The 14,187-nt window shown below is 44.2% G+C and overlaps 1 protein-coding gene across 13 annotated transcripts; it reads left to right on the top strand.

The window, feature by feature from the left end:
• Positions 1-3,620: 3,620 nt before the first annotated feature.
• LOC127145682 (uncharacterized) lies at positions 3,621-12,943 on the top strand. Of its 13 annotated transcripts, XM_051080696.1 has the most exons (7): positions 3,622-3,773; positions 3,880-3,964; positions 4,051-4,150; positions 4,397-4,446; positions 5,251-5,317; positions 5,941-7,212; positions 11,712-12,943. In XM_051080696.1, exons 6-7 carry the CDS (start codon positions 5,946-5,948, stop codon positions 11,750-11,752), a joined length of 1,308 nt encoding a protein of 435 aa, XP_050936653.1. In that variant the 5' UTR covers positions 3,622-3,773; positions 3,880-3,964; positions 4,051-4,150; positions 4,397-4,446; positions 5,251-5,317; positions 5,941-5,945; the 3' UTR covers positions 11,753-12,943. The 13 variants fall into 13 exon arrangements, 11 of the variants coding, with proteins under 11 accessions (XP_050936648.1, XP_050936646.1, XP_050936653.1 ...); XM_051080691.1 differs by lacking the exons at positions 4,397-4,446; positions 5,251-5,317 and having other exon boundaries at positions 3,621-3,773; XM_051080693.1 differs by lacking the exon at positions 3,622-3,773 and having other exon boundaries at positions 3,793-4,150.
• Positions 12,944-14,187: the final 1,244 nt, after the last annotated feature.

Genomic DNA, 14,187 nt, shown 5'->3' with positions numbered 1-14,187 from the left:
GCGTTCGCCACTCGTTGGAAGCTTCGGCCATCTTTTGGACCGTTTTGGGTCGCACCACAGTTCTCCCTCCAACGAGCTCGCTTCCCGACCCATACCTCCGGAAAACGTGTCAGGGGGCATGCCAGGAGTGTGGGTTGAAGTCCTCGGAGCACGAGACCCGAAGATCGAAAGACTTATGACCAATACGGAGCAAAGGGAAGAAACCGTCGGGGGACCGCTTTTTACCCCAGGACGAGAAAACTGAGTCCGGGGCATTCCCGCTCGCGTTTTCTTGGGACGAGCACCGGAAGTCCTCGAGCTCAACCCGTTTCCTTCGCTGCAAGTGCATTTCCAGTGGTTTCTGACACCGGACGAGCGTTCGCCACTCGTTGGAAGCTTCGGCCATCTTTTGGACCGTTTTGGGTCGCACCACAGTTCTCCCTCCAACGAGCTCGCTTCCCGACCTATACCTCCGGAAAACGTGTCAGGGAGCATGCCAGGAGTGTGGGTTGAAGTCCTCGGAGCACGAGACCCAAAGATCGAAAGACTTATGACCAATACGGAGCAAAGGGAAGAAACCGTCGGGGGACCGCTTTTTACCCCAGGACGAGAAAACTGAGTCCGGGGCATTCCCGCTCGCGTTTTCTTGGGACGAGCACCGTAAGTCCTCGAGCTCAGCCCGTTTCCTTCGCTGCAAGTGCATTTCCAGTGGTTTCTGACACCGGACGAGCGTTCGCCACTCGTTGGAAGCTTCGGCCATCTTTTGGACCGTTTTGGGTCGCACCACAGTTCTCCCTCCAACGAGCTCGCTTCCCGACCTATACCTCCGGAAAACGTGTCAGGGAGCATGCCAGGAGTGTGGGTTGAAGTCCTCGGAGCACGAGACCCGAAGATCGAAAGACTTATGACCAATACGGAGCAAAGGGAAGAAACCGTCGGGGGACCGCTTTTTACCCCAGGACGAGAAAACTGAGTCCGGGGCATTCCCGCTCGCGTTTTCTTGGGACGAGCACCGGAAGTCCTCGAGCTCAGCCCGTTTCCTTCGCTGCAAGTGCATTTCCAGTGGTTTCTGACACCGGACGAGCGTTCGCCACTCGTTGGAAGCTTCGGCCATCTTTTGGACCGTTTTGGGTCGCACCACAGTTCTCCCTCCAACGAGCTCGCTTCCCGACCTATACCTCCGGAAAACGTGTCAGGGAGCATGCCAGGAGTGTGGGTTGAAGTCCTCGGAGCACGAGACCCGAAGATCGAAAGACTTATGACCAATACGGAGCAAAGGGAAGAAACCGTCGGGGGACCGCTTTTTACCCCAGGACGAGAAAACTGAGTCCGGGGCATTCCCGCTCGCGTTTTCTTGGGACGAGCACCGGAAGTCCTCGAGCTCAGCCCGTTTCCTTCGCTGCAAGTGCATTTCCAGTGGTTTCTGACACCGGACGAGCGTTCGCCACTCGTTGGAAGCTTCGGCCATCTTTTGGACCGTTTTGGGTCGCACCACAGTTCTCCCTCCAACGAGCTCGCTTCCCGACCTATACCTCCGGAAAACGTGTCAGGGAGCATGCCAGGAGTGTGGGTTGAAGTCCTCGGAGCACGAGACCCGAAGATCGAAAGACTTATGACCAATACGGAGCAAAGGGAAGAAACCGTCGGGGGACCGCTTTTTACCCCAGGACGAGAAAACTGAGTCCGGGGCATTCCCGCTCGCGTTTTCTTGGGACGAGCACCGGAAGTCCTCGAGCTCAGCCCGTTTCCTTCGCTGCAAGTGCATTTCCAGTGGTTTCTGACACCGGACGAGCGTTCGCCACTCGTTGGAAGCTTCGGCCATCTTTTGGACCGTTTTGGGTCGCACCACAGTTCTCCCTCCAACGAGCTCGCTTCCCGACCTATACCTCCGGAAAACGTGTCAGGGAGCATGCCAGGAGCGTGGGTTGAAGTCCTCGGAGCACGAGACCCGAAGATCGAAAGACTTATGACCAATACGGAGCAAAGGGAAGAAACCGTCGGGGGACCGCTTTTTACCCCAGTACGAGAAAACTGAGTCCGGGGCATTCCCGCTCGCGTTTTCTTGGGACGAGCACCGGAAGTCCTCGAGCTCAGCCCGTTTCCTTCGCTGCAAGTGCATTTCCAGTGGTTTCTGACACCGGACGAGCGTTCGCCACTCGTTGGAAGCTTCGGCCATCTTTTGGACCGTTTTGGGTCGCACCACAGTTCTCCCTCCAACGAGCTCGCTTCCCGACCTATACCTCCGGAAAACGTGTCAGGGAGCATGCCAGGAGTGTGGGTTGAAGTCCTCGGAGCACGAGACCCGAAGATCGAAAGACTTATGACCAATACGGAGCAAAGGGAAGAAACCGTCGGGGGACCGCTTTTTACCCCAGGACGAGAAAACTGAGTCCGGGGCATTCCCGCTCGCGTTTTCTTGGGACGAGCACCGGAAGTCCTCGAGCTCAGCCCGTTTCCTTCGCTGCAAGTGCATTTCCAGTGGTTTCTGACACCGGACGAGCGTTCGCCACTCGTTGGAAGCTTCGGCCATCTTTTGGACCGTTTTGGGTCGCACCACAGTTCTCCCTCCAACGAGCTCGCTTCCCGACCTATACCTCCGGAAAACGTGTCAGGGAGCATGCCAGGAGTGTGGGTTGAAGTCCTCGGAGCACGAGACCCGAAGATCGAAAGACTTATGACCAATACGGAGCAAAGGGAAGAAACCGTCGGGGGACCGCTTTTTACCCCAGGACGAGAAAACTGAGTCCGGGGCATTCCCGCTCGCGTTTTCTTGGGACGAGCACCGGAAGTCCTCGAGCTCAGCCCGTTTCCTTCGCTGCAAGTGCATTTCCAGTGGTTTCTGACACCGGACGAGCGTTCGCCACTCGTTGGAAGCTTCGGCCATCTTTTGGACCGTTTTGGGTCGCACCACAGTTCTCCCTCCAACGAGCTCGCTTCCCGACCTATACCTCCGGAAAACGTGTCAGGGAGCATGCCAGGAGTGTGGGTTGAAGTCCTCGGAGCACGAGACCCGAAGATCGAAAGACTTATGACCAATACGGAGCAAAGGGAAGAAACCGTCGGGGGACCGCTTTTTACCCCAGGACGAGAAAACTGAGTCCGGGGCATTCCCGCTCGCGTTTTCTTGGGACGAGCACCGGAAGTCCTCGAGCTCAGCCCGTTTCCTTCGCTGCAAGTGCATTTCCAGTGGTTTCTGACACCGGACGAGCGTTCGCCACTCGTTGGAAGCTTCGGCCATCTTTTGGACCGTTTTGGGTCGCACCACAGTTCTCCCTCCAACGAGCTCGCTTCCCGACCTATACCTCCGGAAAACGTGTCAGGGAGAATGCCAGGAGTGTGGGTTGATGTAAACCCGATATTTTCTTGGTTTAATTTCTTTAAATGTGGAAAAAAAAAAAGAAAAAAATGGAAATTAAGTGTAAATATAAATATATATATTTATATATTAAATAGTTTTATTAAATTAATTGAAGAAAATAAAGAAAAGAAAGGACAAAAAGAAGAAAAGGAGAAGAAAAGTTCATTTTCTCTTTTCTTCTTCTTCTTCTCTTCCCTTCACCGCCAAGTTTGAAGACATCCAAGTTCTCTTTATTTTTTTTTTTTTCTTTTTCCTTCTTCAATTTGCAGAGAACTTCTAAGAGAGAGTTTGGAAGAAGAAGAGAAATTTTACTAAAATTTTTAGGTTGAAGAAGAGGAGGAGAACTCAAGCAAAATGTATCAATGGCTGAATTTTAGTTCATTCTGCACATCACTGGTTTTTAATTCGGTTTGAACTCTTCAAAAGGAATTAAGAGGTGAGATTTACATTTGCTGAAAGTTAACTCATTTTTAAACAAACTTTATGAAGAACGTTGGAGCAAATTCGGATTTTCATTTGGTGCTTTTTGATGAAGAAAACAGGGCAGTTGGTTTTCACTCGAAATCAGGAGGTCTCTGGTTTTTCTTGTATTTCAGAGTGTATCGGTGGAGTTAGAATTTCTATTTGGTATGGTTGGAAAGCTTATTCAATTTACTACAACTTTCATGAAGAAATTGTAAACCAAAAACGACTAAAAATTGGTTAAATTGTAGGAACAAGTTAAAGAGGTCGTGTGCGCGCGATTCTGGAAGTGGTTCTGTTTTGAGGGTTATATGTGTTTATGCACGGGGAATCAGATTTATATGTCTTCAGGTAAGTTTTAGAGGATCGCAAAATGAAGAGTTTGATATAAAGAACACTCATTTTGGTTAAGTATTGAGAAAGTTATAGTTCTTTGAAGTTTATGTTAGAAATCTGGAAATTTTAGAGAATTGTTGAAATAGGATTTTATTTCTTAAGCTTTGTTTTCGTGAGCGTCATCTTTGGTGCGACATGTTATGTATATCTTTAGGAAACCAGAATGTTTAAGGTTTTAATACTCGGTTGGGTTGTTGGCAGGCCGAGAAGAATTAAACCGAGCTTATAGACCAAGGATCTAGCCCAAGACTGTGAGTGACAAAACCAACTTTGAAATATTTTCCATAACTGTTATTATGATTGAATGCGATAAATGTTTATTTACGAAGCCATGAAAGGTATTTGAATTTCATGACTATTTTCAAGTATACATTTGGAGACTAGATTTCTTAAAGAAATTTATGCTAGCACGTAGATATTAAATGTTTGGAAAGTATTTAAACCACAATATTTTAAGCAAAGCATGAATTAGTATGAAGTTTTGTTTTAAGAACTACAATTTTCCACGAAAGAGCTGAGTAAAGTTCGAGCTTTGTGTAAAATTTATAAGCAGGCATGTTTTAATATTTTATGATGATTTATGAAATTTTCATTAACTACATGACTGAGATCTTGAGCCTGAGGCTAGAGATTACCGTGTGCACACTGGTTAGATTTCGTTGTTGACGTTGAGTGTACTCCGTAACAACGATGCTGTCGTGAGTGCTGGGCGGGCCCCACTACGACAAAGACGATGGGAGTGCTGGGCGGGCCCCACTACATCGTAGTGCTTGTAAACGTTGTTGTACTAGGTGTACCCTACACAACGTAGATTCGTCATGTTAGTTAAAATGCTTCGATATACTTGATATGCCTTGCTAGATTTCAATGATGAACATGCTGAGTATTTAAGGAAGCTATTCTTACTATTACACATTTACATTTACGACTTGTATAAACAGATTTATATGTGTAAAGTTTTCACGTGCTGTTATCTTTAAATTCATAGTTTTAAACTGAGTCACTCACTGAGCTTCATAGCTCACCGTTTCCAAAATGTTTTACCCATTTTCCAGGTAGAGATCGACTTCCCGGTGCCTGATAGACTGCCTTAGTCTGCGGAAGCTTCATTATCGATTGCCAGTACGTGTTTTGAGTTGGGCATAAAGTCTGTTGTGTTGTGATGTATTCACACCCTTGTATGTTATAGATACTCCACAGTTTGTATAAGCTTTAGGAGCTGTAGTTGGGTAAATTTTGTTGGTTATATTTTGATTAAGGTGTCTTTAGGTTTACTCGTGAAATTGGTAAATTTTGAGGTACACTTCATGTATGTGTTTGACTAGCTGTGTTTGACTAGCCTAGGATCCGATGTGTTTTGTGGCATGTACAATAGTTTATATACTAGATTGGCAAGTTCATCACATGAAAGTTTTAAGCAGAGTCGACAGATACAGGTACAGAAAAGCGTTGTTCGTCGGCTTCACGCCATCTTTCGGTCTAAGGTAGCAGGTAGTCCGGGAGGGGGTGTGACAACTTGGTATCAGAGCAGTTTGCTCCATGGGAATTAAGGTAGAGCGGTTAGCTCTAAGAAGAAACTGGAAAGTAAATAATTGAACGTCAAGTTAGCTTAAAGGGAACTAGTGGAGTATGGTCTAGGTAAGGGTAGAAGTGAGTCCAATTATTATTAATACGTGAGTAGACATTTAGTATCATGCATTTGAGTTAAGTATTTATAGTATGTCTAATGTGTTGACATATTATAGGAGTCATGCCACCACGTACTGGTAGACGACGCCGGCAGAATCAGGACGGGATGCAAGGTCCTACCCAAGGTCCATCTGTAGGGGAATCTAGTACCCTAGGAGTTCGAGGTGGTGCAGGAAACGAGCAGTTTGCGAGAACAACACAGGAAATAGGAAGGACAGATAGAGCAGAGCCTAGTGATCCAGAAAAGGCATACGGAATTGAACGGCTGAAGAAGTTAGGGGCTACAGTGTTTGAAGGTTCCACAGATCCAGCTGATGCAGAGAACTGGTTGAATATGCTTGAAAAGTGTTTTGATGTGATGAATTGTCCTGAGGAGCGAAAGGTTAGATTGGCCACATTTTTGTTGCAAAAAGAGGCTGAAGGATGGTGGAAATCTATATTAGCAAGACGCAGTGATGCACGTGCTTTAGACTGGCAGACTTTTAGAGGCATATTCGAAGATAAGTATTATCCCAGCACATACTGCGAAGCCAAGAGGGATGAATTTCTGGGGTTGAAACAAGGATCACTTTCAGTGGCTGAGTATGAGAGGAAGTATACCGAGCTTTCACGGTATGCTGACGTTATTATAGCTTCTGAGAGTGACAGGTGCCGAAGGTTTGAAAGAGGATTGCGTTTTGAAATACGTACCCCAGTTACAGCCATTGCTAAGTGGACGAATTTCTCTCAGTTAGTGGAGACTGCCCTTCGTGTGGAGCAGAGTATAACAGAAGAGAAATCGGCAGTGGAGCTTAGTCGTGGGACTTCAACAGCTAGTGGATTTAGAGGCCGTGAGCAGCGGAGGTTCACGCCTGGGATAAATATTTCAAGCCGTCAAGATTTTAAGAATCGCTCTGGAGGCCAAGCATCGAGGAACGTGAGTTATGGTAGTGTTTTTCAGAGACAGAGCCAGAGAATACCTAGTCAACCCATTAGATCAACAGTAAGATCGCAACCAGGTCAGGAGTCCATTGCTAGTACCGTCAGGCGAATACCATGCACGAGTTGTGGCAGGAACCATCGGGGTCAGTGTTTGGTAGGTGCCGGTGTATGTTACCAGTGCGGACAGCCAGGACATTTCAAGAAAGATTGTCCGCAGTTGAACATGACAGTTCAGAGAGATCAGGGAGTTGGGTCCCAGACAATTGAGCAATCGAGAGTTTCAGTGGTTCCAACAGAGGGTACCAGTGGTGCAAGGCAAAAGGGAGTTGTTGGAAGACCGAGGCAACAGGGAAAAGTCTATGCTATGACTCAACAAGAAGTAGAGGATGCACCAGACGTTATTACTGGTACGATTCTTATTTGTAATGTACCTGCAGACGTTTTATTTGATCCAGGTGCTACGCATTCCTTTGTTTCTAGTATATTTCTGACTAAGTTGAATAGGATGCTAGAGCCTTTATCTGAGGGGTTAGCTATATACACTCCAGTTGGTGACGTTTTACTTGTTAATGAGGTGTTACGTAATTGTGAAGTTTTAGTAGAAGGTATCAGTTTGCTAGTGGACTTGCTACCACTAGAGTTGCAGAGGTTAGATGTAATTTTGGGAATGGATTTCTTATTTGCTCATTATGCATCTATGGATTGCCATAGAAAGGAAGTGGTTTTCAGAAAACCAGGCTTTGCTGAAGTTGTTTTTAGAGGTATGAGGAAGGCCGTTTCTAGAAGTTTAATCTCAGTTTTGAAAGCTGAGAAATTACTGAGGAAGGGTTGCACAACGTTTCTTGCACACATCGTAGTAGTGCAGAGAGAAAAACTAAAGCCAGAAGATGTTCCTATGGTGAAAGAGTTTCTTGATGTATTTCCAGATGATCTGTCAGGTTTGCCACCTGATAGAGAGATTGAGTTCACTATTGAATTATTACCAGGAACAGCACCTATTTCACAAGCCCCGTATAGAATGGCTCCAAGCGAGCTAAAAGAATTGAAGATGCAGTTACAGGAACTAGTTGACAAGGGATACATCAGGCCTAGTGTTTCGCCGTGGGGAGCACCAGTGCTTTTTGTGAAAAAGAAAGATGGTACCCTCAGATTATGTATTGACTATAGACAGTTAAACAAGGTTACAATACGTAACAAGTATCCTTTACCACGCATCGATGACTTATTTGATCAATTAAGGGGAGCAACGTTGTTCTCTAAGATTGACTTAAGGTCAGGATACCACCAGTTGAAGGTTAGAGAATCAGATATTGCTAAGACAACATTTAGAACGAGGTATGGGCATTATGAGTTTCGAGTTATGCCATTCGGTTTAACGAATGCGCCAGCGGTTTTCATGGATCTCATGAACAGGATCTTCCATCGGTATTTAGATCAGTTTGTGATTGTGTTCATTGATGATATATTAGTTTACTCAGTTGACAGAGAATCTCATGAGGAACATCTGAGGATTGTTCTACAGACTCTACGTGAAAAACAGTTATACGCTAAGTTCAGCAAATGTGAGTTCTGGTTGGAACAGGTAGTATTTTTGGGGCATGTAGTTTCAGCAAAAGGAGTTAGTGTCGATCCACAAAAAGTAGAAGCGGTTGTCAATTGGGAAAGACCAATTAGTGCGACAGAAGTACGTAGTTTCCTGGGTTTGGCAGGATACTATAGGCATTTTATTGAGGATTTCTCTCGATTGGCATTGCCTTTGACCGCTTTGACAAGGAAGAATGTTAAGTTTGAGTGGTCAGATAAATGCGAGCAAAGTTTTCAGGAATTGAAGAAAAGACTAGTTACAGCACCTATTTTGGCACTTCCTGTAACAGGGAAGGACTATGTGATTTATTGTGATGCTTCAAGGCTAGGATTAGGTTGTGTGCTTATGCAAGATGGGAATGTAATAGCTTATGCTTCAAGGCAGTTGAAGGAGCATGAGTGTAATTACCCTACCCATGATCTTGAGCTAGCAGCAGTTGTTTTAGCACTAAAAATCTGGAGACACTATTTGTTCGGGGAAAAGTGCCATATTTTCACAGATCATAAAAGTCTGAAGTATATTTTTGATCAAAAAGAGCTAAATCTGAGACAAAGGCGATGGCTAGAACTGATTAAAGATTATGATTGTACTATAGAGTATCATCCAGGTAAGGCCAACGTAGTAGCAGATGCATTAAGTAGGAAGTCAAGACTTCCGAAGAGTGCCTTGTGTGGTATTCGAGTAGCTTTGTTGAATGAGTTAAGAGGTTCCAAGGCAGTAGTAACTACAGAGGATTCAGGAAGTCTCTTAGCTCAATTTCAGGTTCGGTCTTCTCTAGTAACTGAGATTGTAAGAAGACAGTCAGAAGACAGTAATTTACAGAAGAAGTTTGAGAAATCCAAGAAAGGCTTAGAGGTGGAGTTTGAGCTGAGAACAGATGGAGCCATTGTTAAACAAGGAAGATTATGTGTTCCGAATATCAGTGAGCTTAAGAATGCTATTCTAGAAGAAGCTCACAGTTCAGCTTACGCTATGCATCCAGGTAGCACCAAGATGTACAGAACTTTAAAGAAGACTTATTGGTGGTCTGGAATGAAGCAAGAGATAGCTGAATATGTTGATAGATGTTTGATTTGTCAACAGGTTAAACCAGTAAGACAGAGGCCAGGAGGATTTCTTAATCCTTTGCCAGTGCCAGAGTGGAAATGGGAGCATATTACTATGGATTTTCTATTTGGATTACCTCGTACATCCAGTGGACATGATGGTATATGGGTAATAGTAGACAGACTCACCAAGACGACACGATTTATACCGATTAAAATGACATCTACGTTAGACCAGCTAGCGAGATTATATGTTGATAAGATTGTGAGTCAGTATGGAGTACCAGTGTCCATAGTTTCAGATAGGGATCCGAGGTTTACTTCTAAATTTTGGCCTAGTTTACAGAAAGCAATGGGAACAGGGCTAAAGTTTAGTACATCATTTCATCCCCAAACAGATGGTCAGTCCGAGAGGACCATCCAAACTTTAGAGGACATGTTGAGAGCATGTGTCCTACAACTTAAAGGAAGTTGGGATACCCACTTGCCACTTATGGAGTTTGCTTATAATAATAACTATCAGTCTAGTATCGGTATGGCACCATATGAAGCCTTATACGGGAGACCATGCAGAACTCCTGTGTGCTGGAATGAAGTGGGAGAGCGGAAGTTAGTAGGTCCTGAGTTGGTTCAGATTACGACAAACAATATTAAGTTGATCAGAGAAAATCTGAGGAAAGCCCAAGATCGACAGAAAAGTTATGCGGATAAGCGACGAAGAAACCTAGAATTCCAAGTTGGAGATCAAGTTTTCTTAAAATTATCTCCATGGCGAGGTGTTATTCGTTTCGGAAGAAAAGGTAAGTTAAGTCCTAGATATATTGGGCCATATCAGATAACGGAACGAGTGGGACCAGCAGCGTATAGACTTGAGTTGCCAATAGAACTTGCACGAATACATGATGTTTTCCACGTATCCATGTTAAGAAAATATATACCAGATCCATCGCATGTGTTGCAAGATCAACCAGTTGAATTAAAAGAAGATTTGAGTTATGTTGAAGAACCAGTTCAGATTCTCGACAGAAAGGAACAAGTTTTGAGAAACAAAACGATTCCACTCATAAAAGTTTTGTGGAGACATCATGGAGCGGAGGATGCAACTTGGGAACCAGAATATCAGATGAAGAAGAGCTATCCGATACTTTTCAGTTAAGGACATTCTAAATTTCGAGGACGAAATTTTCTAAAGGGAAGGTAAGTTGTAAACCCGATATTTTCTTGGTTTAATTTCTTTAAATGTGGAAAAAAAAAAAGAAAAAAATGGAAATTAAGTGTAAATATAAATATATATATTTATATATTAAATAGTTTTATTAAATTAATTGAAGAAAATAAAGAAAAGAAAGGACAAAAAGAAGAAAAGGAGAAGAAAAGTTCATTTTCTCTTTTCTTCTTCTTCTTCTCTTCCCTTCACCGCCAAGTTTGAAGACATCCAAGTTCTCTTTATTTTTTTTTTTTTCTTTTTCCTTCTTCAATTTGCAGAGAACTTCTAAGAGAGAGTTTGGAAGAAGAAGAGAAATTTTACTAGAATTTTTAGGTTGAAGAAGAGGAGGAGAACTCAAGCAAAGTGTATCAATGGCTGAATTTTAGTTCATTCTGCACATCACTGGTTTTTAATTCGGTTTGAACTCTTCAAAAGGAATTAAGAGGTGAGATTTACATTTGCTGAAAGTTAACTCATTTTTAAACAAACTTTATGAAGAACGTTGGAGCAAATTCGGATTTTCATTTGGTGCTTTTTGATGAAGAAAACAGGGCAGTTGGTTTTCACTCGAAATCAGGAGGTCTCTGGTTTTTCTTGTATTTCAGAGTGTATCGGTGGAGTTAGAATTTCTATTTGGTATGGTTGGAAAGCTTATTCAATTTACTACAACTTTCATGAAGAAATTGTAAACCAAAAACGACTAAAAATTGGTTAAATTGTAGGAACAAGTTAAAGAGGTCGTGTGCGCGCGATTCTGGAAGTGGTTCTGTTTTGAGGGTTATATGTATTTATGCACGGGGAATCAGATTTATATGTCTTCAGGTAAGTTTTAGAGGATCGCAAAATGAAGAGTTTGATATAAAGAACACTCATTTTGGTTAAGTATTGAGAAAGTTATAGTTCTTTGAAGTTTATGTTAGAAATCTGGAAATTTTAGAGAATTGTTGAAATAGGATTTTATTTCTTAAGCTTTGTTTTCGTGAGCGTCATCTTTGGTGCGACATGTTATGTATATCTTTAGGAAACCAGAATGTTTAAGGTTTTAATACTCGGTTGGGTTGTTGGCAGGCCGAGAAGAATTAAACCGAGCTTATAGACCAAGGATCTAGCCCAAGACTGTGAGTGACAAAACCAACTTTGAAATATTTTCCATAACTGTTATTATGATTGAATGCGATAAATGTTTATTTACGAAGCCATGAAAGGTATTTGAATTTCATGACTATTTTCAAGTATACATTTGGAGACTAGATTTCTTAAAGAAATTTATGCTAGCACGTAGATATTAAATGTTTGGAAAGTATTTAAACCACAATATTTTAAGCAAAGCATGAATTAGTATGAAGTTTTGTTTTAAGAACTACAATTTTCCACGAAAGAGCTGAGTAAAGTTCGAGCTTTGTGTAAAATTTATAAGCAGGCATGTTTTAATATTTTATGATGATTTATGAAATTTTCATTAACTACATGACTGAGATCTTGAGCCTGAGGCTAGAGATTACCGTGTGCACACTGGTTAGATTTCGTTGTTGACGTTGAGTGTACTCCGTAACAACGATGCTGTCGTGAGTGCTGGGCGGGCCCCACTACGACAAAGACGATGGGAGTGCTGGGCGGGCCCCACTACATCGTAGTGCTTGTAAACGTTGTTGTACTAGGTGTACCCTACACAACGTAGATTCGTCATGTTAGTTAAAATGCTTCGATATACTTGATATGCCTTGCTAGATTTCAATGATGAACATGCTGAGTATTTAAGGAAGCTATTCTTACTATTACACATTTACATTTACGACTTGTATAAACAGATTTATATGTGTAAAGTTTTCACGTGCTGTTATCTTTAAATTCATAGTTTTAAACTGAGTCACTCACTGAGCTTCATAGCTCACCGTTTCCAAAATGTTTTACCCATTTTCCAGGTAGAGATCGACTTCCCGGTGCCTGATAGACTGCCTTAGTCTGCGGAAGCTTCATTATCGATTGCCAGTACGTGTTTTGAGTTGGGCATAAAGTCTGTTGTGTTGTGATGTATTCACACCCTTGTATGTTATAGATACTCCACAGTTTGTATAAGCTTTAGGAGCTGTAGTTGGGTAAATTTTGTTGGTTATATTTTGATTAAGGTGTCTTTAGGTTTACTCGTGAAATTGGTAAATTTTGAGGTACACTTCATGTATGTGTTTGACTAGCTGTGTTTGACTAGCCTAGGATCCGATGTGTTTTGTGGCATGTACAATAGTTTATATACTAGATTGGCAAGTTCATCACATGAAAGTTTTAAGCAGAGTCGACAGATACAGGTACAGAAAAGCGTTGTTCGTCGGCTTCACGCCATCTTTCGGTCTAAGGTAGCAGGTAGTCCGGGAGGGGGTGTGACAGTTGAAGTCCTCGGAGCACGAGACCCGAAGATCGAAAGACTTATGACCAATACGGAGCAAAGGGAAGAAACCGTCGGGGGACCGCTTTTTACCCCAGGACGAGAAAACTGAGTCCGGGGTATTCCCGCTCGCGTTTTCTTGGGACGAGCACCGGAAGTCCTCGAGCTCAGCCCGTTTCCTTCGCTGCAAGTGCATTTCCAGTGGTTTCTGACACCGGACGAGCGTTCGCCACTCGTTGGAAGCTTCGGCCATCTTTTGGACCGTTTTGGGTCGCACCACAGTTCTCCCTCCAACGAGCTCGCTTCCCGACCTATACTTCCGGAAAACGTGTCAGGGAGCATGCCAGGAGTGTGGGTTGAAGTCCTCGGAGCACGAGACCCGAAGATCGAGAGACTTATGACCAATACGGAGCAAAGGGAAGAAACCGTCGGGGGACCGCTTTTTACCCCAGGACGAGAAAACTGAGTCCGGGGCATTCCCGCTCGCGTTTTCTTGGGACGAGCACCGGAAGTCTTCGAGCTCAGCCCGTTTCCTTCGCTGCAAGTGTATTTCCAGTGGTTTCTGACACCGGACGAGCGTTCGCCACTCGTTGGAAGCTTCGGCCATCTTTTGGACCGTTTTGGGTCGCACCACAGTTCTCCCTCCAACGAGCTCGCTTCCCGACCTATACCTCCGGAAAACGTGTCAGGGAGCATGCCAGGAGTGTGGGTTGAAGTCCTCGGAGCACGAGACCCGAAGATCGAAAGACTTATGACCAATACGGAGCAAAGGGAAGAAACCGTCGGGGGACCGCTTTTTACCCCAGGACGAGAAAACTGAGTCCGGGGCATTCCCGCTCGCGTTTTCTTGGGACGAGCACCGGAAGTCCTCGAGCTCCGCCCGTTTCCTTCGCTGCAAGTGCATTTCCAGTGGTTTCTGACACCGGACGAGCGTTCGCCACTCGTTGGAGGCTTCGGCCATCTTTTGGACCGTTTTGGGTCGCACCACAGTTCTCCCTCCAACGAGCTCGCTTCCCGACCTATACCTCCGTAAAACGTGTCAGGGAGCATGCCAGGAGTGTGGGTTGAAGTCCTCGGAGCACGAGACCCGAAGATCGAAAGACTTATGACCAATACGGAGCAAAGGGAAGAAACCGTCGGGGGACCGCTTTTTACCCCAGGACG

Source organism: Cucumis melo, unplaced genomic scaffold, assembly GCF_025177605.1.
Source record: "Cucumis melo cultivar AY unplaced genomic scaffold, USDA_Cmelo_AY_1.0 utg000183l, whole genome shotgun sequence".
NCBI classification, from domain to species: Eukaryota; Viridiplantae; Streptophyta; class Magnoliopsida; order Cucurbitales; family Cucurbitaceae; genus Cucumis; species Cucumis melo.
The sequence above is the reverse complement of the archived record's forward strand: the minus strand, read 5'-3'. Positions and strand labels throughout refer to the sequence as shown.

Bases quoted from the DNA above. Each gene is read 5' to 3' on its own strand.
- LOC127145682 (XM_051080691.1), top strand. From the start codon at position 4,111: ATGTGTTTATGCACGGGGAATCAGATTTATATGTCTTCAG. The intron at 4,151-5,940 runs GTAAGTTTTAGA...GACATATTATAG, and splicing joins TCAGATTTATATGTCTTCAG to GAGTCATGCCACCACGTACT. The intron at 7,213-11,711 runs GTACGATTCTTA...GGTTGTTGGCAG, and splicing joins TGCACCAGACGTTATTACTG to GCCGAGAAGAATTAAACCGA.